At 53.3% G+C, this 24,592-nt stretch overlaps 1 protein-coding gene across 6 annotated transcripts in view; it reads right to left on the bottom strand.

The window, feature by feature from the left end:
- The window catches only part of Tecpr1 (tectonin beta-propeller repeat containing 1), a 28,874-nt gene extending 5,197 nt beyond the window's left edge, over positions 1-23,677 (bottom strand). Inside the window, exons 1-20 of one of the 6 annotated variants that reach the window (XM_087578231.1) lie at positions 23,598-23,677; positions 21,566-21,819; positions 18,326-18,560; positions 17,205-17,387; positions 16,870-16,992; positions 16,216-16,341; positions 13,961-14,135; positions 13,773-13,873; positions 12,472-12,573; positions 11,591-11,736; positions 10,093-10,598; positions 9,071-9,216; positions 7,839-7,994; positions 6,851-7,000; positions 6,602-6,759; positions 5,252-5,379; positions 4,039-4,141; positions 1,510-1,606; positions 1,323-1,402; positions 85-141 (exon numbers count right to left, since the gene is read on the bottom strand). In XM_087578231.1, the coding sequence (XP_087434357.1) occupies positions 85-141; positions 1,323-1,402; positions 1,510-1,606; positions 4,039-4,141; positions 5,252-5,379; positions 6,602-6,759; positions 6,851-7,000; positions 7,839-7,994; positions 9,071-9,216; positions 10,093-10,598; positions 11,591-11,736; positions 12,472-12,573; positions 13,773-13,873; positions 13,961-14,135; positions 16,216-16,341; positions 16,870-16,992; positions 17,205-17,387; positions 18,326-18,550 (2,762 nt within the window). In that variant the 5' untranslated portion in view covers positions 18,551-18,560; positions 21,566-21,819; positions 23,598-23,677. 6 annotated transcript variants of the gene reach the window in all.
- Positions 23,678-24,592: the final 915 nt, after the last annotated feature.

The raw sequence follows: 24,592 nt of genomic DNA, 5'->3' as shown, positions 1-24,592 counted from the left end.
GCTCAAGAGAGAACAGTGTCCTCTTCCCTGCGCAGAGAGGAAGGATGGGGCCTGACCCCGCCACTCTGAGGGTCTGTCTCTCACCTGGCCCAGCACCTTCTCCTGACAAAATCCTTCATGGTTTTGTACCCGTGGTAAGAGCTGCCAGAGGGAAAAATGGTGCAAATCAAGTTCATTTTGTGGAACGTTCTAGAAAGTGACGCTGCATACATTTTTCTCAACTCTGACTCACAAGAGCAGAGGGGCAGCTATGTCTGTGTACAGTTCTCCTAGCTGCCCCAGTGTCAGGGGCAGGTGCGGAAATGTAGCCCCCAGGGGCCCCAGGGACTGTCCCCTCCCCAGCCACTGTCAGAGTATGAGGGGGAGATGGGAGTCTTCAGTCTGATTGAGGGCTAGAGAGTCTGTCTGAGAGGCCTCGATGCTACCTCAGGGGATAGCCTGGGCTCTCACCCTCATCTGCTCAGGAGGCATCCAGATGGGGCCTGGCTTAGGTTCTCCTGGTTCCTTTGCCTTCTGATTGGACCTCTGCACCGTGCAGGGCCTGAACCAGCCTCATGGGCTCTCAGTCTCACACTACGAAGAGCTCAACTTTCTGACCTGTCATCTGCTTGTGTTTGAATGTGTCTGTGTGCACACAAGTGTGCGTGTGCATGTGTGTGTCTGTGTGCGTGTGTGTGTGTGTGTGTGCGCGCGTGCGCATGTGTTCAGAGGACAGAGCATAGCTTTGCCTGTCATTCCTCAGGCTCTCTCTTTTGAGACAGGGCAGGCTGGTAGGGAGCCCCAGGGGTCCTCCTGCCTCTATGTCCCCAGAGCTGGGATTACAGGAGTGTGAGTAGGTTACAGGGATCAAATCCAGGCCCCATGATTGCAAGGCAAGCCCTTTGCCAGCCAAGCCACCTACCAGGCCTAACATCCCACCTGCTTCACCTGTACCACTTGCTGCAGCCTGCCTGACTTCCCAGGATGCCTTCTGCCTCACTGCAAAGGAGGCCTGCTGCCCTTTCAGCACAAATATTCTCCGTCCTGTTGCCCGGCCCATTGCCTGGCGTGCACAGCTTGGGCCCTACCCTCCTTCGCCCCATTCCCCCATACACCAGGGGGTTCCATCCCTGCATGAATCTCTTAGGTCAAGGTCACACTATGGGGCCTTGTCGGAACCTTCAGACCTGGTAAAGTCTACCACAACCAGGGGATAGGCAGAGCTCCCCAGGGACCCCCCCACTCCAACCCTGAGGCAGCTCAGGTAACAACATTGGGGCAGGTTCTGCTAGTCAGCAAACGGAACCAGCCCCCGGAGGCTCGGGGCGTGGGGAGATGCTCACGCAGGGAAATCACTGGCGTACTGCCATCCTTCCTGATCGGTGCCTCCGAGGACACTGAAGTCCACATACCAGTCAGAAACCTGGGGAAGAGTGACTCAGTGTGACTGGGAGAGCCTCTCCCCCCAAATCCACAGATCAGTAGAAACCTGGGGGTGGGACCCTACACACACAGGGAGGCAGGACTCACCCAAGTCCACTGCAGGGATGGGGGCTTTGTGCCGGCCTTGGTGCATTCTTGTAGCCCTGTGACATCACTCCACATGTACCGGTCAGTGGGCAGACCCCTGTAGGACAACAGATCTAGCTTGGTGACAGAGGACTCAGAATATACCCTGGCCTGACAGTCCTGGCAATAGGCTCACACCTCGTGGCTGGGGACATGGCAGAAATATATGAACAAGTCATCTCCAGACCCACCAGGGACAATGGACAAAACCAGAATTCTCCCCAGAGTAGGGAGACCAACTGGAGTCACGCTGTGTCACCACAGTGATGGGGCCATAGCAACGCCGGGTGGCCATGGCTCGCCGGGTGGTCTGCGAGTCAGCCGGCCTTAATGGCTGCTGCCTCAACCCCTAGGATGCTGCAGCCCCTCGCCCTGAGACCTTAGTTGGAAATGACGTTAATCTTTTGTTTTGTTTTGAGATAGAGTTTCTCTGTATAGCCCTGGCCAACTTGAACAGATAAGGAGATACCTAAGAGATTGCCAAACTGTCCTTTTGAGCATTCCCAGAATTTATTTAGGCCACGAAGACTCTAACATAATCTACCGATGGGATTCAAGGGCTGAGCTGACCACTGGGAGGCGGTGGCACTGAGGGAGTGGGGCTTGGTAGGAGGACAGAGGTCGCAAGAAATGTGTTGTCCTGGTTACATCTTGCTCAGGACTCCTCCTCTGACTCTCGGCTTCCTGGAGCTAGGAGAGCCGCCTTCTCTCTCCACCCTTCCACCATGACACCCCACCTCCTCACAGACCCAGAAACGATGCAGCCAGCAGGGACAGTGACTTCTAAATGGGCTCAGGCAGTGAAACACTTGACTTGAAGGCATGAGGGATTGAGTTGGTGCCCCCAAATCCATGTACAGAAAAGGCTGGGCAGTGGCACACACTTGTAACCCCAGCTCCCTGGGACTCCAACCTCCAGTGTCCACATAGCAGGTTTCCAGAGACACATTGGTGTCCCACTGTTTACAAGCTGCCTGTGCGGGCTTCCGTGTGACCAATCACTAAGCGGGGTGACTTGGGAGCTGTGACTGCTGGCTGATAAGATTTCTCAAAAAGGTTTTTGATTATGTTACTTTGTGAGAGAGAAGCTTTCACTTTATGGTCCTAAAACATACTAGGCAGTCCAAGCTGGCTCGAACTTACAGAGATCCTCCTGCTTCAGCTTTCTGGAAGGGCAGAAGCCACCCATGGTACCCAGTTAAAAGTTCTGGGGAGGGGTGACTGATTTTAAATTTTTAATAAAGTGTATTCCCAGCTGGGCAATGGTGGCATATCACTTTAATCCCAGCTCTTGGGAGGCAGAGGCAGGTGGATCTCTGAGGCCAGCCTGGTCTACAGAGTAAGCTCCAGGATAGCCAAGGCTACATAGAGAAAGCTTGTCTCCAACAAACAAGTTCACTTTCAATTGAGCGTGTGTATGAGGGGGTTGTGTGGGGTGGGGGTGGGGTTGTGTGGGGGTGTGGGGGTTGTATGGGGTTTATGGGGGTGTGGGGTGTGTGTGTATGGAAGGGTTGTGTGAGGTGTTGGGGGGAGCGTGTATGAACATATGTGGGTGTGGATGCCTGTGCATTCCAGAGGAGGGTGTTGGGTCCCCTGAAGGTGAAATGACAGGCAGTTGTGAACTGTCTGTGGGTGCTGGGAACCAAACTCAGGTCCCCTGCAAGCACTCTTAGCTGCTGTGTTCTCTCTTCAACCCTTAGATTAATAATAATAATAATAATAATAATAGTAGGGTTGGGGGTTTAGCTCAGTGGTAGAGCGCTTGCCTAGGAAGCGCAAGGCCCTGAGTTCGGTCCCCAGCTCCGAAAAAAAAAGAACCAAAAAAAAAAAAGTGAAATAATAATAATAGTAATAATAATATTATGTATGTGTGTATATATGTGAAAATATGCCATGTGCAGTGCCTGCAAAGGCCAGAAGAGGGCATCAGATCCCCAGAGCTGGCATCAGAGGGAGTCAGGCTAGCAGCAGATATGGCAAATGAACTCAGATCTTCGGCAAGAGCAATTTTGCACTCTCGACCACTCAGCGGTCTTTTTGTGGAGATAGGATCTTATGACAAAGTTTAAAAAGAAAGGGAAGAGTCTGGAGAGAGCGCAGTCGATAAAATGCTTGTCTTACAAGCGTGAGGACTCAGTTTCAATCCACAGAACCCAAGTGAAAGAGCTGGGCCGGGCTGAGAGACGGCTCAGTGACTAAGCTTGGATTGCTCTCCTGAGGACCTGAGTTTGGCTCCCAGTATCCATGAGAGGAGGCTCGCAGCTGCCTGCAACTCCTGCTCCAGGGATCTAACACTCCTCTGGCCTCACGGACATCTGCACATATGTGCACGCGTGCGCTCGCGTGCGCTCGCGCACACACACACACACACACACACACACACACACACACACACACACACACAGATGCGATCCTGTTACTCCAGGCTGCCTGACGCCAGCTCCAGGCCTGGGCCATCCAGCACCCTCACCAAACATCTGGGCCACGCACCTGCTGGTATAGCCCGTGACAGGGTTCCAACGCTGGTTCTCATAGATGTAGACGCTCTTCACGTCCGACTGTGTATAAATGTTGCTGGTGCTGCTGGCCAGGCCTAGGCGTGGGGGGACAAGAGGCTGCTGGCACCCAGGCCACGTTAACGTGGATGCTGCCAAGGGCTTGGCCTCTCTCTGCCTGAAGCATCTTGGCCCAACAGAAAACACATCCAGAGGGCAGATCAGAGCCAGGGCAGCTGAGATGGGTTATCTCCTCTCAGAGGGGCCAGCCTCGCTTAGCTTTCTCTCTCTTCTGTGTTTCTCAGTTCCTCTGGGACTGCATGACTGATATGGGAGCCATCTGCAACAGGGTCTCATCGTGTGCCCTGGACTGGCCTCAAACGCACAGAGATCTGCTGGCTTCTGCTCCCTGAGTGCCGGTAGCAAAGGCAGGCGACACAACCGTCCATCCTCCATTCTTCCTGAGCCCTCGTCTTTACCCTGCTGCCTTCTGTCTCCCACCCAGCAGGTGCCTGCCCGGCTGACCTTATTAGCAAAGCTACCTTGGCCCACACGTATAACCTCTGACAGTCTGAGAGTCCTTAGAGGCAGAACAGAGATGGGAACTGATTCCTGCCTCAAGGTCTGGGAAGCTCTTGGCCTGTAAGACTGTGGGGTCCTGTGGTCTTAGGGGACCACAGTTCTCCAGGGTCAGCTGCGTACCCGCCGTGAGGTACTATATTGGGACTGTGACACAGGACGGTCTATCCTGAAGTCGACTTTGTCTCTACTTTCTACCCTGAACTGGGAGAATCCCTATGGTTGGGGATGATTTGCTCTCCCTAAAGACTCTAGGATTTGCCATGATTGGAGCTCTAGAGCTACAGGATGCATCCCGTGGCTTCATCTATGAGATGAGGTGCTGACGGCGCCCTGACAGCTGCTGTTCCAGAACCTTCCAGAGTTCCTCTGTTCTGCTGGGAGGATCCCAGAGGGCGTTCTGGAGGCGAGGCCTATTCTCTGGGTTCTGAGCCCTGTGGATTGGCCTGAGACAGTCTTCTGTGGAGGCTGGCAGCGGTGAAGGTCACCTGTCAGCCAGCTAAGTGCCAGTGCTGGGACAGCACCCGAGGCACTGGGAAGGGTAGCCAGATGGGGATTAAGGGGGGGTTACGCCCAGAAGGTTTGGGGAGTTAATCTGGCCAGCCTCAGGTGCTCAGAGCCATCCTCACCTTGGAAGCAGCCTCCGCCATAGCCGCCTGTGTACACCCATGCTGTGTGATCATAGCCGATGCCCCACACCACGCCTCGGCTGTTGGCCTCTATGATCCGCAGGTGGCCTCCCATCTGTCGCCAGAACCTGCAGGGATGAGAAAAGCCCCCTCAGCCCTGTTGTCTAACCTGTCACCCATCCTGGAGTTAGACCTCACTTAGTCAAATACTACAAGTCTGAGACCTCCAAGCCGGCAGAACAGACAGCCCACTGGGCTCCTGTTTGAGTCAACTAGTTCTGGAGAGCACGTGAAGTGGTATACATGAGGCAGGATGTCCCTAAGAGCTTGTTCCCCTCACCCCTGGGCCACACTGACCGTGGGGCAGGACAGCAGTCTAATCCATAATGCTCCCCTCTCAGAGCTGGGAAGTGGAGTCAGGGTTGGTCACGGTGTGCTAGGTGCAGTCGGGCTTAAATGTCAAGGCATGCAGCAGGGAACGTGCCATTTAATCCTCTGTGCGAAGGACAGCGTGGCCAGCTGGCTCCCAAGGCATCCCAGGGAAGCTACCCAGGGACAGCCATCTCCTGAGCAGGGGACTAGCTTGGTTTTCTGTAGGCTCTGCCTCTGTCACCAGGAGGTGAGAATGTGCATGGCTACCCATGGGACACTTCTGTCTAGGATTCTGGGCTGGACCAGGGCTTCCCTGGGTGTCCTCGCCCATCCTCTTCCTCCTCGGAGCTCCCACCTGTCCCTTTAGAACTTCTTGTCTCATGCCTCACGGATCCTAGGCTGTGCTCAAACCCACTCAGTCTCTGGGGTACTGGGGGGGATGAACCCATCGTTCTTACATTTTAGGCAAACACTCTTAACAATGGACCTACTCAGCCTCCTCTCGCCCCCATGCATCCCCACACTCCCATGAGCTTGTCGATACTCCACTCCAGAGACTTCCGCCCTTAAGACACACTCCAAGCTCCTCCCTCTCCTCTCTGCTTCCAGGGCCCCCACACTGCAGGGTCTCGGCAGAACTGGAGGGGGCTGAGCCCCTAGGTTCAGATCTGGTGAAGGAGATGTGGTTTCTCTGATCTGGCCCTCAGAGCCGCTTAGGGGTGGGACTAGAGCCCGTTCTGCCACACTCCAAGTACTCCAGGCCACTCCAAAGCTGCTTGGTGGGCACCACTGATCTCCAAGCCCAGCCTTGGACAGGCCCAGTGAGTTTCAGGGTCCTGAAAAGCATCTAACCACCTTTCTGGCTAGTCAGTGAGAAGCTGTGATGTGTGGGTTCAGGTCGTGCTAGGGGAGCCTCTGGGGTCTGGGCTGGTGGGGGACGGGGCACCAGGTCCACTTAGGGCACAGCAGCCCACTCACATCTGGTCGCAGGGTAGCAGGTGCTCATGGGCTTCCAGGTCTGGGCTGGGCTCACTCACAAAGATGTCACCCTTGCAAGTGACAGACCAGATGGCCTGCAGGGACGGGCGTCCGTGGACCTTCCGGCTCTCGCAGCAGGACAGGCTGAGCAGGGTAAGCTGGCATGGGTACACAGCTGGTCACTGCTGGGCACACGGAGAAGGCCCGGTGGTCTCTTCTCACTAAGCCCTCGAGGGCCCGGTCACTCACCCAGTCATTCATGTCTTGCTCAGTGGTGGCAGCCAGGCGTACGGGCCACCTCTGTCTGGTCCTTTCGGGGGTGTAGAGGGCAAAGGAGTGCTTGGCTTCATTAAGCACGGGGACCAGCACGGTCACCTCATTCAGGAACACGTGTAGGTACTGTTTGGACAGGGGTACACAGTGTGGCTGTCATCCTGGGCGAGGTACCCTCAGCTAGATCTCCTCCCTGGACCTCACAATCCAAGTGTTAGCGCTGAAGCTATACACAGTGAACAAACGCTCTGGGGCTGAAGATGGGGCTCAGTTCAGAGGGTGCTTGCCTAGCATGCGCAAAGCCCTGAGTTCAATCCCCAGCCCCAGGCATGGGGGTGCATGAGAGCCTGTTTCCCACCTCCCCTTCCTAGAAGTAAAAAACGCTCTTGGGAGTTGACTGCCTGGCACGTATCAACAAGTGAGACTAGGGTCCATCTCTCCAACCTCTAGCCTCCTCTCAAACACTAAAGTCTGGCCAAGAGTGATTCAAACATGTGACCCCCATCCAAGGCCAGCCTGGTCTACAGGGTGAGTTCCAGGACAGCCAGGGCTACACAGAGAAACCCTGTCTTACAAAACAAAACAAACAAACAAACAAACACCAAACCCCTCAAAACCAAAACTCTCATCAGCCAACCAACCAAACAGCAAACAAAACTGTGACCCAGCACCTGGCCACTGATGTACGAAGGTGAGAGTTCAAGGCCATCCCGGGCTACATGGTGAGTTTCAAACCAGGTTAATGAACTTAGTGAGGCTCCGTCTCAAAATAAAAAGGACCAGGAAAACGTGCAGTGGTATTTGGATTTAAAAACAAAAAAGGAAGCTACTCTCAGAGGGGTATGTATGGTCTGGCAAGTCCACGGCAGGCGTCCACACTGGGCTTTGCTGATGACAACAAGCCGGCCTACTCTGTGCGCCCCTCTCTGGGGAGCCGTCCTGATGAGTGCCTCCCACCCTGTACCTTCTTTTCCTCATGGACCACGTAATAGATGAAGAGGATGCTGTCTCGAGCCCCGTCATGCCCTGTGAACTGCTCCAGGGCCACACGGACGTCCACCCACTTGTGGGGCTTCCAGTCGCACCACCACTGCAGGGCCCCCGTCTTCACCCACACCGACTGTGGCACAGACAACCGAGGACAACCAAGGACAGAGGGGAAAGGTCACAGGCAGCTCCTTCCCGGAACCCAAGGGCTATTTCAGCCCTTGGTTTTTCCCCCTGCTCTGTGCTTCACGCATTAATGATGTCAGTGCCGCAAGGGGACACTAGGGGGCGCCAGAGATGTGGCTGTATTCCTAATTTCTCGGAGTGTACACATCATTAGCCCATGTTCTGGATAGGGAAACTGAGGCTCAAGGAAGGGGGTCACACCTGGCCCAAAGTCAGAGTGGGAGTCAAAGCTGGCTCTCAAAGTCTCGGGCTGCCTGAGTGCACAGACCTACTTTGGACACAGGATAGAAGCTTATGGGCCAGCCTAGGCTAAGATTTCTAAAGAAAACCAATCTTGGGCTCTGTTTAATTTCTCTTTCCCTGGATTGACTGTGGCATCCAAGGGCAGGTCTCTACCTCCGAGAGTATGAGGTATGCCGAGCAGGGTGGCCCTTGGGGAGGGCAGTGACTTCGTACCAGTCCATCCTGGCTCACTTCACCAAAATATCGGAACTGCGTGTTTAGGTTCCTAGAAGATGCCCACCTCAGTTAACCCGGTCTAGAAACCCCTTCGCTGAGTCTAAACCCTGTCAGGTTGACCGTCAAGATAGGCTATCACAGGGATGGAGGTGTGGGTACATACAGTAGACAGTAGGCGTGGTTCGCCTTTCCCTTCCTCGTCCACCTCCCTTTGAGGAGTCCTGAGGGTGGGGCGGGGGATGGGGGTCCCAAGAAAAGTCCTTCAGAAGAGAAGAGTGAGCTACCAGTTTGATTCCTTTTCCTTGGATCTGCCCTGGGGTCTGGAAGCCCTGCTGAGCGTGTGAGGCCAGCGTCTGCTCTCACGTCCCCACCACAGGGCTGCCATACTGCAGAGCGATCACGGGCAGGAACCAGCTAAAAATGGTGAGTGCCTGTGACCCCAGCACTCGGGAGGCAGAAGCAGCTGGATGACCGGTGTGAGGCTAACCTGGGCTAGGAGTGTAGGGGCGCAGTAAGACCCTATCCCCAAAGAAAACACTGCAAACAGGCAAACAAGCAGCCTACCTGCTCTACGGCCTGTTCATAGTGTCTGAAGCTCTCCAGCTCTCGCTTGGTCCTCTCCGTGAGCTGCTGGAAGATCTGTTTCCTCCAGGCAGCGGTCTGGGCGGGTGTGATGGACAGGGACAACGTCTGCACTGAGGGGGATAGGCCTGCAAGAGGACAGAGCCTTAGGCCAGGGGCTATCCTGCCTGCAGCTGGACAAGAGGCTGGTGTGGCTCCCCACTCCATGATCCCTGTGATGGCCTGTCTTGACGGTCAACTTGACGGGGTCTAGACCCAGTAAAGGAGTTTCTAGATTGGATTAACTGAGGTGGGCAGCCCTGTGCCATGGGTTGGGGCCCCTGGCGGAATTAGGAGGATGTGAGCTGTACACGTTCACCTCAGCTTGACTGTGGTCATGGCGTAAGCCCCTCCCTATGACGGACTGAATCCTTGAACTTCAAGCCAGCCTGAGCCCTCCGTCCTAAATGCTTCTCGGCAGATATTTTGTCCTAGCAGTGAGCGAGCCAGGAACTGTAACAATCTCCAAATCAGCCCGCCCTTAATTATTTTCTTTCTTTCCTTTCTCTTTGTGTCTGTGCAGTCAGTGGGAAATCTCTTCTCAACCATTTCGTGTCTCCATGTTCTTCTTTAGACAAGATCTCTTGCTAAGCCCGTAAGCTAGACATTTTAGCTGCCTGGTCAGTGAGTCCCCAGCACTGGGGTTAAAGATATACACTGTCATACCCCACTTCTATGTGGGTTCTGGGGATCTGAACTCAGGTCCTTATGTTTGCGCACCAAGTGCTTTTCCCATGGAGACAGCTCCCTGGCACTAATCTACCTGCTCTTGCTAGAAAGTTCCAACCTACAAACTGTTCTGTGAACCTTCCTCCCTTGAGCCAAGGACTGGTCCAAGGTCTTAGTTAAGGTTGTAGGGCACCACAGAGCCTCCAGGCTGCTCTCTTCAGCCTCACCTCCACACCACGCACCCAGAAATGGCCACGGGGACACTCTGGATACACCAGCGCCATGAGTTCCCTTACCTGACTGGACAGTGAACCACTTGAGAGCAGAGCCCGCTTCCACCGCACATCCACCTCCAGACACCCAGGCCCACAGAGGATGGTCGTCTGCCCCATAGGGCTCTTCCATGCCCATCGGGAACAGCCCTAGGGAGGAGAGGCCCGAAGTCTCAGGAAAGCCGGCAGCTGGCTGGTTAGACGCCTTCTTAGGCTCCTTTAGGTCAATGTTGGTCCAGGGCAGCTCAGCTGGCGTGGGGGCTGGGCCATGGCACTCATCAGGGCCAGAGGTCTTGGGAGCCTTTGCTTGGCCCTCAGCCAGGCAGGCGTTCTCCATGGGGTCCTCAGTGTTCCTGGTGCTCTCGTGGCCCTTGGACGAGCTTCCTTTAAGGTTCCTGGAATTATCCAAAGATTCTTTGGGGAGAGACCGTTCGGGGCCCTGTCTCTCAACTTCCGAGGAGGCATCGGTGTCACTGGGTGCAGATTCCGTACCACTGCCCCTCACCTCCTCGCCGAAGAAGCAGCCAGCACTGGGAACAAGACAAGACAAACTCTCACTCCCTCGTGGAAGATGTGTTTGGCCACTGTGACTGTGTGAACTCGGGCATGTCACAAGCTCACTGGGCTCTTGTCTACTGTCCCTGTACAACACACATGGGCTCTGCTTCCCAGAAGGCTGAAAGACCCCTTCACATCCCAAACCGAAGGGCGGGGATATATATTGTCGTTTTTAGATGGGCTGGGGGTGTAGCTCAACTGGTAAAGCGGTTGCCTGAAATGGGAGAAGCCCAGAGTCTGGCTCTCAGCACCCCATAGAACTGGCTGCGGTGGTGCCCCCCTGTCTTCTCGGTGTGGAAGTAGAGGCGAGAGTTCAAGGCCATCCTCCCGTACAAAGACAGGCTATATTCCACAGGGCTTGGGACTCTCCCTGTAGCCCAGGCTACCCTTGAATTTACAGGCATCCTAAGCACCAGGACTACAGGTCTCATGTATCCCAGAGTCTCAAACTCAGTATAGAACCATGGATGACCTTAAACTCCTGATCCTCCTGCCCCCATCTTCCCAATGCCGGGATTACAGGTGTGTGCCACCATGCTCAGTCATGTGGGGCTGAGGATGGACCCCAGAACTTCATGCTGGAACTTCTTTGGTCAGAGGTAATTCCCTCAATGCATGAACCAACAAACAGGCTGCCTTCATTATGCTGTCTTGACTTCCCTAAATGACAGACTACAGCCTCCAAGATGAAATAACTCCTTCCTCCCCCAAACTGCTTCTGGTGAGAGTGTTTTTAATCAAAGCAATGGAGATAATGGTGTCCACGGAATGCCTAGCTACGGGGTCTTTTTCTTTCCTTTTTCACTTTTGTTGGGACAAAGGCTCCCGGTGCAGGTCAAGCTGGTCTGGAACCCACAGACCTCTGGTGAAGACTAGTTTTTCTGCAGGTCATTGGCAGGCATCCCGTGAGGCCACACACAGTCTGTCCCACCTACGTCCTCCAGGCCCTGCTGCCTTGTGTCACCTGAGGAGACTGGACGAGCTGCCAGAGTGTGACCGGTCACTTTCTCGGCCCACGACGATGGCCTTCCATGTCTTCCCACTGAGCTCGCTGGGAGTGACACCCTGCCGGAAGTATACAGCTCGGTCCTCACAGCTGATACCCCAGACCTAGGACAAACGGGGTGCTGCTTAGAGGCAGGCGGGCACACGCTTGGACTCCTACCCCTTCCACGGGTGCCGGACAAGAGCAGAGGGTCCGAGAGCACTCAACAGGGCTATAGGACAGGGATGCAAATGCAGGCACGAGTCTCCTCATCGTGACACGGGAGCTTGCTTGAGAGTGTGCGTCAGGGCCCAGCTGACTGCTGGGGGACGGTGGGGGACTGTAGAAACCCAAGGCAGGAGAAGGCAGCTCCCCTCCCCCAGACAACAGAGGTCAGAGAAGTAGTTTGATCCCCTTAGAACTGGAGTTACAGGCAGTTGTGAGCAACACGGCGCTGGGACCCGACCTTGGGTCCACTAGGACAGCAGCCATGGATCTTAACTGCTGAGCCATCTCTCCAAACCCAACCCTCATTATGCTTTGGAAAGAGTCCGCACTGTCAAACTGTACAGATGTCATGAGAAGAACACGGAATCGCAGAATCCCCCCTCCCCTACAACAATTTTCAATGCTGCCTTCCTGTATTTAGAATGCATTCCCCACCCTTCTTCACGGCAGACAGCCCTGGTGGGTCCTGAGTGAAGTAATTGAGCCACGTAGAGGCTCCTGGATTCTGGAATGCCAGCCCCAGTGCACCCCGCAGGGTCCTCACTGTTTCCATCTGCGGGCCCTGCCGGGGAAGAAGGGACGGCGGCACGGCAGGTGGACGAGTTGCATCACGAGTCCCGTGAACCATCTACCTGGTCATTCAGCCCCACGTTCACCATGGTCATCTCTCCGACCATCTCGATCCAGCTGGTGCCACAGGGGTTGTGAGAGTTGACGCCCCTCCGGAACCACACCTGGAAGATCAGAAAGAAGCAAGCGTCCCTGGAGACTGCTGGAGACAGTGGTGCGTGCGTGCGTGCGTGCGTGCGTGCGTGCGTGCGTGCGTGCGTGCGCGACGTGCGTTCCTGCGCGTCTACCTTGTTTTTCGCGACAGGGTCGCTCACTAGCCTAGACCCTGGGTGGATGGCTGGCCTGCAACCTCTACAGATGTGTTAGTTCCCAGCTCCCCTAGCCTGGGGCTACACGCACACACCAGAACGCCCGGCGCTTTCACATTGGTTCTGGGGCTGGAAGTCAGGTCCTCGGGATCATAAGACAAAAGTGTTTTACCAACGGAACCATCTCCCAGTCTGAGAAAGACCTTTTCATTGTATTTTTACTTATATATTGTTGGGGTTTTTTTTTGGGGGGGGGGCGTTGAGGGGACCATTTGCCATAGCTTGCATGAGGAAGTCCGAAGACAATCCGTGGGAATCGGTTTTTTTTTTTTTCCTTCTACCATGGGTGTCCCAGGCACTGAACTCAGGTTGTCAGATTGTTACTGGCAGGCAACTCTGCCCATTGCATCATCTCACTGGCTCGGTGTAGAAAACCCTTTTCAGGTACTGGATTGATGGGATGGACCCTAGACATGGTTAGAACGAACTCCTGATGTACAAGGCTCTAGATTCCTTTCCCCCCTGCCCCGCCCCAGCACCGCACCAGACGGGGAGATGACAAAGTCAGGCGGATTTCACAGAAGCATATAAAAATGGGTTCACCTGGCTGAACCTGCCTCTGATAGGATACACATGACAAAGGAAAGCAGCATTTACTTGGCTGAGGTTACTGGCGTATTGCCTTCTAGATGTCTGCAATGTCTGGCCTACGGAATAACGTGGTTGTTGAGCATTTTGGTCCAGGGCTGTGAGGGAACAGCCTACCCTCCGGGATGATTTCAGCAGGGCTGGGGATGTGGTTCAGCTGCTACAGGAGTTACTTGGCATGCATGAAGCCCAAGGTTTGGTCCCCGCACTTCCTCAACCAGGCACGATGGCATCCGTCTGTAATCTGACCAGGAGGGTCAGAAGTTTAAGGCCAGCTTCTGCCACATACTGAGGTAAGGACACCATCTCAGTAAGAAAGAGAAACTCACAGGATTATACTAACGGGGTTTCGATGGCCGTCGCAAGGGCGCCCACGACCCACCCCAGCTCCAGCCCCAGGTTCTTACTTTGCGGTCCTTTGTGATGGCCCAGACCACACTGACTCCCGCAGAGACGTGCATGATGCCATTTTCAGACCCAGGAGGCTCCACTATGGACCAGGAATTTCCTGCCAGTCCCCAAAGAAAACCAGGAGGCCTCATCAGCCAAGAGTCTGGAGAGCAAGCACCCCGTTTCCCATTATGGGGCTGGCTACCTTTGGGGTTGTTCCTGCAGATTCCTTCTCTGACCAGAGCCTGCCCCTCCCAGAGGGTGGCCCATATAAGGTCGTGGGGCCCACAGCTGATCTGGACCACTTCCCCTGGGGTATCCACAAGAGACCAGGAGGAACCTTCTGGATTGGGGTGGCTAACGTTCTCTCGGTACCACACCTGGAAGGAGGAAAGGAAGCATGGTGTTTGCGTCAGCAAATCTGGCTCCCTGACACATTCACGTGCCTTCGCTACATAGACCTCCCTTCACACACACAGCCTGGTGAGGAAACGCCTGGATTTTGGTGGGCCTAGGGAGACAGACCTATTCACTTCAGCCTGCCTGTGAGAACAAGTAGACTCCCATGTCAGTACGAGGCACTCAGCCGCCCTCAGGGCGTCCATGAAACCTGTGCCCCCTAGTGGTAAGGTGCTCCCAGGACACCGGTCAACAAGGGAAGGCAGGGCCTTGATGGTTTATGGAGGGGAAACCCAATGTCTAAATGTCCGCTTCTTTTGCTCTGTAACCTGAGTAGTTTCAACTTAACAATAGGATTCCTCTTTCTCCACATCTTTGCCATCTGTTGTCCATTTTCTTCCTGATGATAGCCGTTCTGACTCTGGTGAGATGGAATCTCAAAGTAGTCTTGTGTATGTGCATGCGTGCGGTGTGTGCGTGTACACAATCATGTCTGTGCGTGACCACGCCTACGTACGGCCTACAGAACAGAGTTTGCAGTGGGAACTGACAGTGCCTACCTAAACAACTGATTTATTTCAGGTAGAGGAGGTTAGGAAAGACGGTTCCAGAGAGCCATCTTCAAACTATGTGCCTGGACTTCTCTGGTCTTGCCAACCTACCCTCATGGTGGGCCCTGCAGGACCTGCCTGCCAACTAGGCCGCTTCAGGGATAAGTCTTTTCTTTCTGGAGCCACCTCTTGTGGATCACAGCAGTGGTGCTGGGAGATACTGGCTCACGGCTGAAACTCAGGGAGCACAAACGCAACCCCGTGGCCCCTCCCCTCCCGGGCATCCAGGTGACTCAGGCCAGCACTCTCATCCTGCGCAGAGCCTTTCCACCACCCTCCAGCAAAGCTGAGAGGAAGTGACTGTGGTTAACCTAAAACTGAGTGAGCATGACCCCAGCCAAAGGTCGGCCAGCTAAAAATAATCCTGGACTGTTCCAAAATCAGTGGAGACTTGTGGTTAATGTGGTCAATGCAGGAATTACCGAACAGTCGCAAAGTAAGAGTTAAGACCCTGCGGAAGGCATCAGACCCCTGTACTTGGGACCGTCTTTGTTCTGGCTGCCATCTAAGCTTGGCTTTTTAAACAAACCCTGTAGAAAAAGATTTCTCTCTAAATATGCATCTATCCATCATTTACCCATTTACATACCTACCAGCCAGCCATCTAGCCATCCACCCACCCACCCATCATCCATCCATCCATCCTTCCACCCATCCATTCATCTGCCCACCCATCTACCCATCCATCCACCCACCCACCCACCCATTCACCCATCATCCATCCATCATCCATCCATCATCCATCCATCATCCATCCATTATCCATCCAGCCATCATCCATCCATCTATCCATCCATCTACCTGTCTGTCCATCCACCAATCCATCCATCCATCTATCCATCCATCTACCTGTCTGTCCATCCACCAATCCATCCATCCATCAATCCATCCATCCATCCATCCATCCGCCCACCCACCCATCCATCCATCCATCTATCCAGCCACCCATCCATCCATTATCCATCCATCCACCCATCCACCCATCCACCTGTTCACCCATGTCTTCCTGTCATCTATTCACATCTGCTTACCATACATCTATGTATCATCCATCCGTCCACTTACCCACCGCCATCCATCTAGATATACACCATCAATCTATCCACACATCAGCCAGCCAGCCACCCACACATCCACATTGCTCCTAGGAAACGGAAGAAGGAGCTGGCAGGGAGCTCAGAATCTGTCCAAAGAGACAACATTGATAGCATGCAAGCCTGAAGTGGGCTAGGAGGACAGACAAGTCCCAAGATTTCCAAGGCAGGTATTGTGGGGAGTCTGGTAACTTTCTGCCTGCCCAGGAAGTCCCAGGGACAGGAAGAAATTAGCTCTCTTCCTCTCTTGGGGAGCCCCTCCACCCCTCTCTCCATCCTGTGCCTGGCCTCCTTCACCAAATGAAATCTTGGGCAAGGCAGTAGTGATGATGGCGGTGGTGGTGGTATGGATTTACCTTCCCCTGCAAGGATACAGCCCACACTGACAGGCGGCCTACAGGTTCTTCTGTGATCTCCCACCCTCCTACAGACAGATCATTGAAGGGGTCAGGGAGTTCCTTGGGGTCATCCTTTGAGGGGATCTGAAACAAAGGGGTGAGAAACAATGGCTGTCACTACCTGGTGCCTGTACTATGTCATTCTCCCTTCCCTGCCTGCTCTTCCTCCCGTCCTTCCACCCTCAGCATGGCCCATGCTGCCTGACTTCAAGAAGGCAGCCACAGATGGCAGGCCTGTGTACCTAGCCATGGGTCCTCTCTGTTCTGTCCTCTCCATCAGACCTGAGCCACTGCTTTTGAGTAGGGTCATAGAAAGGACAAGTTCTATGCTAACTTTGGCCCCTAAGTGGCCATCTCCCAAATGAGGGGACTTGTAGGGCTGGCTACAAGGCTACAAAGCTCTGTGACAGCAAACAAGTCAAAGGCCAGGTCCCAGGGTGTGTATGGTGTCCCCTTCTGCCCTGGGGGGATGAGGATGCCTGTTCTTGTGGTCCTCCTATCAAGGACCCCATGCCCCATCTCATGCCCCGCCCCACCTTATGCTTTGCCCCATTCCACGCTCCGCCCCCATGCCATGCCACACCCCCACGCCACATTTTTTGGCACAAAGACCTTGGCCCAGGTGTCCCGGGATTTGTATCTCCTATACCGGATCCACTTCCGCCTTCGCACGCATGAATTCCATTTCTTGTCTCTAGTGTAGGTAGCAGGGAAGTCCATAGCGTATGTCCACCCCTAAAATACCAAGGCAGGAGTCTCATATGTCTTGGTGGGGAGGAGGCGGCATCTGAAGAGCTGGGAAGATGGTAAGGAATGGAGGGAGGGAGGAGGGGGAAGGATGGTATTCAATCCCGCAGCGAGCAGAGGTTGGACACCAATGGGGAAGGTAGCACGGGACAACAAGCTGAGCCCGACAGGCAGCCACGGAGGGTACTGAGTTCACCTACCCCTTTCTCGGTGGGCTCCCCTCCAAAATTCTCATCCACGTACCAGTCTGACTCCCATTCCCAGTATGGCGAAGGCAGTGCTACGCCATCCAGCGGCCGATGCTGGAGCCCACTCACGTCACTCCACGACCAGCGGTCACTTGGCAGGAGCTTCTCACAGAAGCCTCCCATGGGGTTCCAACGCTGAGGCCAGGGGACACAGAGATGGTCTTAGGAGTAACCAGATGGGAACGGACCCAAGAGGACAAAACCCCGCCAGGCCTCAGAGTTCTATGAGCTCATCTGGATGGTGGACAAGGCAGGGCCTATGTGGGATACAGATCCTAGGATCATACTCTTCAGGAAAGGCACAAGGCCCCACAGGGTGGGGCACCCACCCACCACCACAGTGCTTAGAGGACGCAGGACTGGTGCTACCCATCCTGGGCTTCTGAGAAACGCAAAACCCAACCCTCACATGCACCCAGGTCAAAGGCACAACCAGGACGCCATCTGCAAAGACCCTGGATATTATAAAACTTGGGGGGCTGGAGAGATGGCTCAGTGGTTTAAGAGCCCCGACTGCTCTTCCAGAGGTCCTGAGTTCAATTCCCAGCAACCACATGGTGGCTCACAACCATCTGTAAAGAGATCTGATGCCCTCGTCTGGTGTATCTGAAGACAGTTACAGTGGACTTATATATATAATAAATGAATAAATCTTTAAAAAAACAAACAAACAAACAAAAAAAAAAAACTTGGGTTTGTTTGCTTGTCTGTCTGAGTGTTGAAGTTTGAATCCAGAGCTTTCATGCATGCTAGGCAAGTACTCTATCAACTGAGCTAAATCCCCAGTCTCTTCTTCCCCTTCCCCACCCGCTTTTGAGGTAGAGTCTAGCTACACGGTCCATATCGGCCTTGAACTCATGATTCTCTTGTCTTGCCACAGCTGGGATTGCGGGAGTGTGCTACCATTCCCAGGGCAACTTAGATCTTAACTGATGAAGTGGATTATGGGATGTGGGGGAGACCAGAACACCAATTCACCCCTCAGCTCATTGTAACTAATACTGCTGACCACCCCCACAATTACACACACACACACACACACACACACACACACCCCACACACACAGCACTACCTGATTCTCATAGGCCTCCTCTCTGTGACGGATGGGCACATCGCTGGAGCACACATATAAGTAGACCTGGTTGTCGCAGGCGATGCCCCAGCAGCACTGAGTGGCCGCACTGACCCGCTTGAACTCCAACTGGACATCCTTGCACAGCTCCCAGTACTGACCGGCCGTTGACAGTGTATACACTCTCCCGAAGAGGTCCACTGCCCACAGCATGGAGGTGGGCATGGCCGCAGCACTGTGGGAAAGTCAAGAGATAAGAGAAAAGGTATCAGCGTCATAGCCCCTGGACCAGGGACATGAGGACCCAGTGGGGTGGCCGTAATCGAGACACACATGACAAAATGAGGTCCCAAGCGAGCAGTCAACATAGCAACCAGAAGCAATGTGTACCTTCCAGTTTAAGCTTCTTTTTGCCCCTTCTTCATTCTCATTATGGGGGTGCTTTGGCTGTTTTGAGACAAGGCCCCGTGTACCCCAGGCTGGTCTCAGATTTTCTATGCAGCTAGGGAGATCTTGACTTCTGATTCTCCTGACCCCATTCCCCAAGAGTGGGGATTGTGGATGTGTGTCACCGTGGTGTATGTGGTGCTGCCTAGCATTGCAAGACGTGCTGGGTTCTATGCCCAGCATCCTACAGACTAGATGTGGTAGCTCATACCCATAATGCCACACTCAGGAGGCAGAGCTGAAAACCCACCTAGGCTACATGGGAACCTGTCTCGGTCTAGCCTGAGAATTGGAGCTACTAGGAAAATAGGTAAATTTCTTTAGGGACCCCGAGGCTGTGCCAGGGAGCTCTACTCTTGTCGTCTGCAGGAGGCATGGGGGCGTTCCAGAAGGCACCAACCGTGTGAGGAGGACTGGAGATGGAACAGATCTGAAAACAGGGCCATCTGCCTCAGGCAGAACCAGCCGATTCTGGATTCTTGGAACCCATCTGCCTCAGGCAGAATCAACCGATTCTCGGAGCCCAGGGAGTCGGATAGAAACAAAGGAGGGCTCAGGCTGCAAAGGGAGCCTGGGGAAGTCAGGGCCAAGTTTTAGAAAACGTTCATGGTCTGAAGTAGAGAGAGACTCCAAGAGGGAGACTGGCCACCAGAACGATGGTGCAATTTTAGGGGTGGATGGGGTGTTCCCTCAGAACCAATGACCTCTTCAACTGCAGGGTCTCTCTCTCTCTCTCTCTCTCTCTCTCTCTCTCTCTCTCTCTCTCACACACACACACACACACACACACACACACACACACACACACACACACAGAGTCTTGGGGGAGGGAAGTAGGAATCAAGATACTAGTTTTTGGGCTGGAGAGATGGCTCAGCGGTTAAGAGCACTGACTGCTCTTCCAGAGGTCCTGAGTTCAAATCCCAGCAACCACATGGTGGCTCACAACCATCTGTAATGAGATCTGATGCCCTCTTCTAGTGTGTCTGAGCAGTTACAGTGTACTTACAAGACAAGATTATAAATATAATAAACATTAAAAAAAAAAGATTCTAGTTTTCTGGGATCATCTGGAAAGTATCTCTGTCTCGAGACCTTAGTTGGAGCCCAGTGGCCCTTGCTTCCTCTGGGCCAGGCCTGGAGGCCCCTCTACTCCATTCGCAGTGACTAAGAGTATTAGAGTTGCCAGATAAACTCTACAGCACCAGAGTTTGGGGCCTGGCTCCAGCACTTCTTTTCTTCATTGTTTTGTATGGTTTTTGGTCTCATTCCGAGACAGCTCAAAGTGGCCTCAGACTCGCTGTATAGCAAAGGACGGTCTTGAACTCCTAACTCTACCTCCCGAGCGATGGGCTTACAGGCGGTGCCTCTAACCTCGCCAAAGCCAGCTATCCTCTCTGCCTCGATTGTGTGGGATAACGTGACCATCAGAGAGGAAGAGTAACCTATCTCCTAAGAGCTGAGTGAGGTGACACAGGCCCAGAACTTACTGAACACTGTGTGGCATCCAGAATGGTCTCAGTGACTGACCCTGATTTCACTTAACTGCTCGAGACACAGCCATTAATCCCGCTTCTCAGGATCTGTTTATATTTGAGTCAAGGTCTCACTATAGAGTCCTGGCTGGCCTGGACTCCATAGTCTTTCTGCCTCATCCTCCCTGGTGCTGGGATTACAGATTGTCTACTCTCTCACAAGGCTCCTATCTCTTGAGAAGAAAAATGGAGCCAGAGGTGGGTAACGTAGCTTAGTAGGTAAAGGCCATCTGCCACACGGGACTGACCTACTTGAGTTTAACCTCCAAAAACCACATGTGGCAGAATCGGAGAACAGACTCTACGAAGTTGTCCTCTTGACTACTAACATGCACACACATGAACACGAACCATTAATAGATACAATTAAAGTAATTTTTAAAAAAGAAAACAATCCGGGTGGCGGTGGTGGAGCACACCTTTTAATCCCAGCACACGGGAGGCAGAGGCAGGTGGATCTCTGAATTCAAGGCCAGCCTGGTCTACTGAGTGCATTCCAGGACAGCCTGGGCTACACAAACAAACAAATAAATAATGTTAGGTTTTAAACCTAAGACAAAGGGCTGAGGTGACTATTTAAGATATGAAAGCAGCACTGGCTGCCAGGTTCTCCCAGAATCCTTCAGTCCCTCCGTATTACAGGGTCCTCTTGGCTGGCAGATCCCACCCTCTACCCTAAACTTTCCTAGATAATCCACCCATTTTGCTTGCCCAGCCTCTGTGTACCTTCGGGCTTCCTGGCTGCTAAACCCAGTTGCTCTGGCTCCTCTCTCCCTCCCCTCATGACTCAGGGTCCTGTCCACTCGGGGCTCTCCCAGGTGTCTCTGGCTACATTCCCTCACATATCTATAATAAACCTTCTCCTCCATCATACCTAGGACACGTCGCACTTCTTTTTATGTCTTATCTATATTCATCACATGCCTGTAGCTACAGCCAGGAAGGGGCAAATACAGGGAGAGGGATTGAAGGCCAGCGGAGACTACAAAGTAAGACTCTGTCTCAATGTCTCCCCCCAAACAAGTCACAGTTCAATGTAAAAACAATCAATTAAGTCACCCTGTGCCTGAAGGGTGAGCTCAGAAGGTAAACATGTATTTGAAACACTTTCCTTCCGACAGATGACTAAGCAGTCATTTTCTCTCAGACATAATTGAACCTTTGGGGCAGTTAGTGGAGAGGACTCTGCAGAGATAGGGTGGGGCGGGGACTGTGTTTATAAACTCCCTTCCAGATGGGACTCAGGCACCGGTCACACCTGAGGTAAAGGCCATACAGGCTAAACAGCCTTGGCCAACCACAGCTTCTTTCTGCCTCCACGGGATGTCCCCTGACTTGTCACACGCCACTTCCTGTGAGATCACCACGAAACCTCGCTTGGGTCACTGGGTCACAGGACTCTTGAAGTGGATGTGTGGAGGTCTTGTGATTCAGGAATATCTTTGTTTCACGGAAGTGAAGGGACAGAGGGAACATATCCTCTGGCAGCAACCTCTGCTTGACCACGAAGCGCTAAAAACAAATGTTAACGGGGACGGTCCTTCAATCACTTGGTTAAAAAGACTCACCACCACAAAAGCCATTCTGGGTCAGTTTATTCACAGAGTCTTTCAGAGACCAAAAAACACAGCCCAATATAGGGGCATGTGCCTGAAATCTCAGCGCCTGTAAGGTTAAAGCAGGACAGCTCCAAGTGCGGGCAAGACTGGCCTACATATACACAGTAAACCCTTGTCTCAAACAAAACAAAACAAATAACAACAGTAAGCCCTTGACTCAAAAAAAAAAAGAAACAAAACAAAACAAAACAAAAAAAAAAAAACAAAACCACCACCAACAACAACAATAAAAAAAATACACACAAAGAAGTCTAGGAAGATGACTTAGTTGGTAAGGTGCTTACCTTGTAAGGAGGAGGACAAAAGTTTAACCCATATTCTTTTTTTTTTTTTTTTTGGTTCTTTTTTTCGGAGCTGGGGACCGAACCCAGGGCCTTGCGCTTCCTAGGTAAGCGCTCTACCACTGAGCTAAATCCCCAGCCCCAACCCATATTCTTAAAATAAAAGCGTGTGTATGTTTGGGGGTAGCCAGCTACATACATGGCTGATCCAGTAAAGACACTCGCTGTCCAGCTGAACAATCTAAGTTTGATCCCTGGGTTAAACTTGATGGAAGGACAGCACCCACTCCAGCAAGCTATCTTCTGAGCTATCCCCACACAGGAGCGCGTGCGCATGCACACACGTGCACACACACACACACACACACACACACACACACACTCTAACTGTAAAAATGTGAGCCTCAAGGGCATTTGCTTACAATCCTAGAGCTGAAGATCCCTGGTGTTTCCGGTTGGTTAGCCTAGCCTAATCAGTGAACCCCAGGCTAGAGAGAAATCCCATCTTTAAAAAACCGAGGTAGATAGTACAGATTGACCTCTGGCTTCCACACCCACTTGTGCACCTGCACACACAAAGAAATTAAAAAAAAAAAAAACCCGGGGAAAGTAGTGGACAGTAGATGCCCTTAAGGCCACAATGCAGCACAAGGAAGCCTCAAAATGTTTACTTCTCCAGAATCTGTCTTCGGGCTGCCTCTTGCAAGGCTTCTGGTTCTTCTGTTACACCCTCACTCCTGTCTGATGTGCGCTGGCTATTAAAGTTGTTTCCTGGCTGCCAAGCTCAGGGACCACTCCAAAGCCATATCAGGGTTAAAAGAGGAGACAGGAAATAGCAGAGCTTGTATGGGAGTGGGGGCCCTTCCTGGAGAGTAAATAGCGGGCAGGAAGCGACCTGGCTTTGATCCAGTTCCTGCACTTGGGCGACAGGTGGGTCCCCTGCACTGCCACCAGGAGCATATGTGGAGCTGTAGGGCCCTGACCATCTGCCTACACTAATCCTAAAGCAAGCAGATTTGCTCCCAACGTCAAGGGAGAAGGCTACAGACAGGCCCCTGGACGCTCCATTTCTCTAAATCATGCAGGCTCGGCGATCGGCTTCTTCAAATCTCTGCGGTCCTAAGACTGCAGTGGGGGCGTGCTATGAAGCAGGTCCACAGGCCGGCGTTTAGGGGTTCCAAGGCAGGGGTTGGCCCGGTGCCCTGCAGGTGTGCAGCAGAGAACACAGGTACAGTCCCTCTCCCTCTCTTGATCGTCCCAGTTAACGCAGCCAATGGAGGAGAGGGATCGGGAAACTGGGGGCACCTTTGCTCTGCGCCACCCCAATCTCCCCGATTAGAGTCCCCATAGCCCTGTCACCGCTAATGCGGGGACACCGCGCCGCACTTACCTGGGCCCACGCCCGGCGGGGCGGGTTCCCAGCGGAGGCTTCTGAACTCCAAGGCTTTAGCTACAGTCGGGTCCTCCCCCGGCCTCAGGCGAGAGGGCGGGCCGGAAGCAATAATCGATTCAGCGCTGATTGGCCAGACTCGGAGTGACGCAACTGCCTGGGAGCTCACGATTGACTGCTGCGCTCAGCGGCGATCTCGCCCGCTCGGGGACAGACGGCGCGCGTGCGCACTCTCGAGGTCGCGCCGGGTCCAGCTAGCCGGTCGCTCTCTGCGACTGAGGAGGGAAGGTGCGGTTGCTGCGTCCGCTCTCTCGGGGCTCCGCTTCGGGAGCAGTGCAGGCCGGTGTAGACGCGAGGAGGAGGAAGAGGAAAGAGAATGCTGGAACGCAGGAAGCGGTGCCCTGAGGAATTGCCGGCGTGTAAGGACGCGCTTGGCCCGGGACCCGTGAGGACACGTGACTCGATGGGTCCCTCGGGGCTAGACAGTAGCCCTTGAGGATGGACTTTTCTCCTTTGGGGAGGAGTGAGAGAAACGTGACTTTTGTGACTGTGCCAGGGCGTCAGGGTATTTATTGCTCAGTCTCTACGACCTAGATAGATGGAACATAATATTAATGCTGATGTGTGATAATATCACTGGATATACTGATGTCTTCCTCCCACTTTGTTGCAAGAATTCCTTCCCTGGGGCGGGTGGGAGGGGGTTAAAAATAATGTCTTCCGGGCTGGAGAGATGGCTCAGTGGTTAAGAGCACTGGTTGCTCTTCCTAGAGGTCCTGAGTTCAATTCCCCGCAACCACATGGTGGCTCACAACCATCTGTAATGAGATCTGATCCCCTCTTCTGGTGTGTCTGAAGACAGCAACAGTGTACTTATATATAATAAGTAAATAAAGCTTTAAAAAAATAAAGGTCTTCCTACTCCTCCTAAGATCCCGATGACAAACCAAACTGATTGTACCAAGTTCTTCCTGTAGATCGAGTGGGCTTACTTA

This window comes from Rattus norvegicus, chromosome 12 (genome assembly GCF_021556685.1).
Source record: "Rattus norvegicus strain SHRSP/BbbUtx chromosome 12, alternate assembly SHRSP_T2T, whole genome shotgun sequence".
Lineage (NCBI taxonomy): Eukaryota > Metazoa > Chordata > Mammalia > Rodentia > Muridae > Rattus > Rattus norvegicus.
This window is presented reverse-complemented; position numbering and strand designations above follow the sequence as displayed.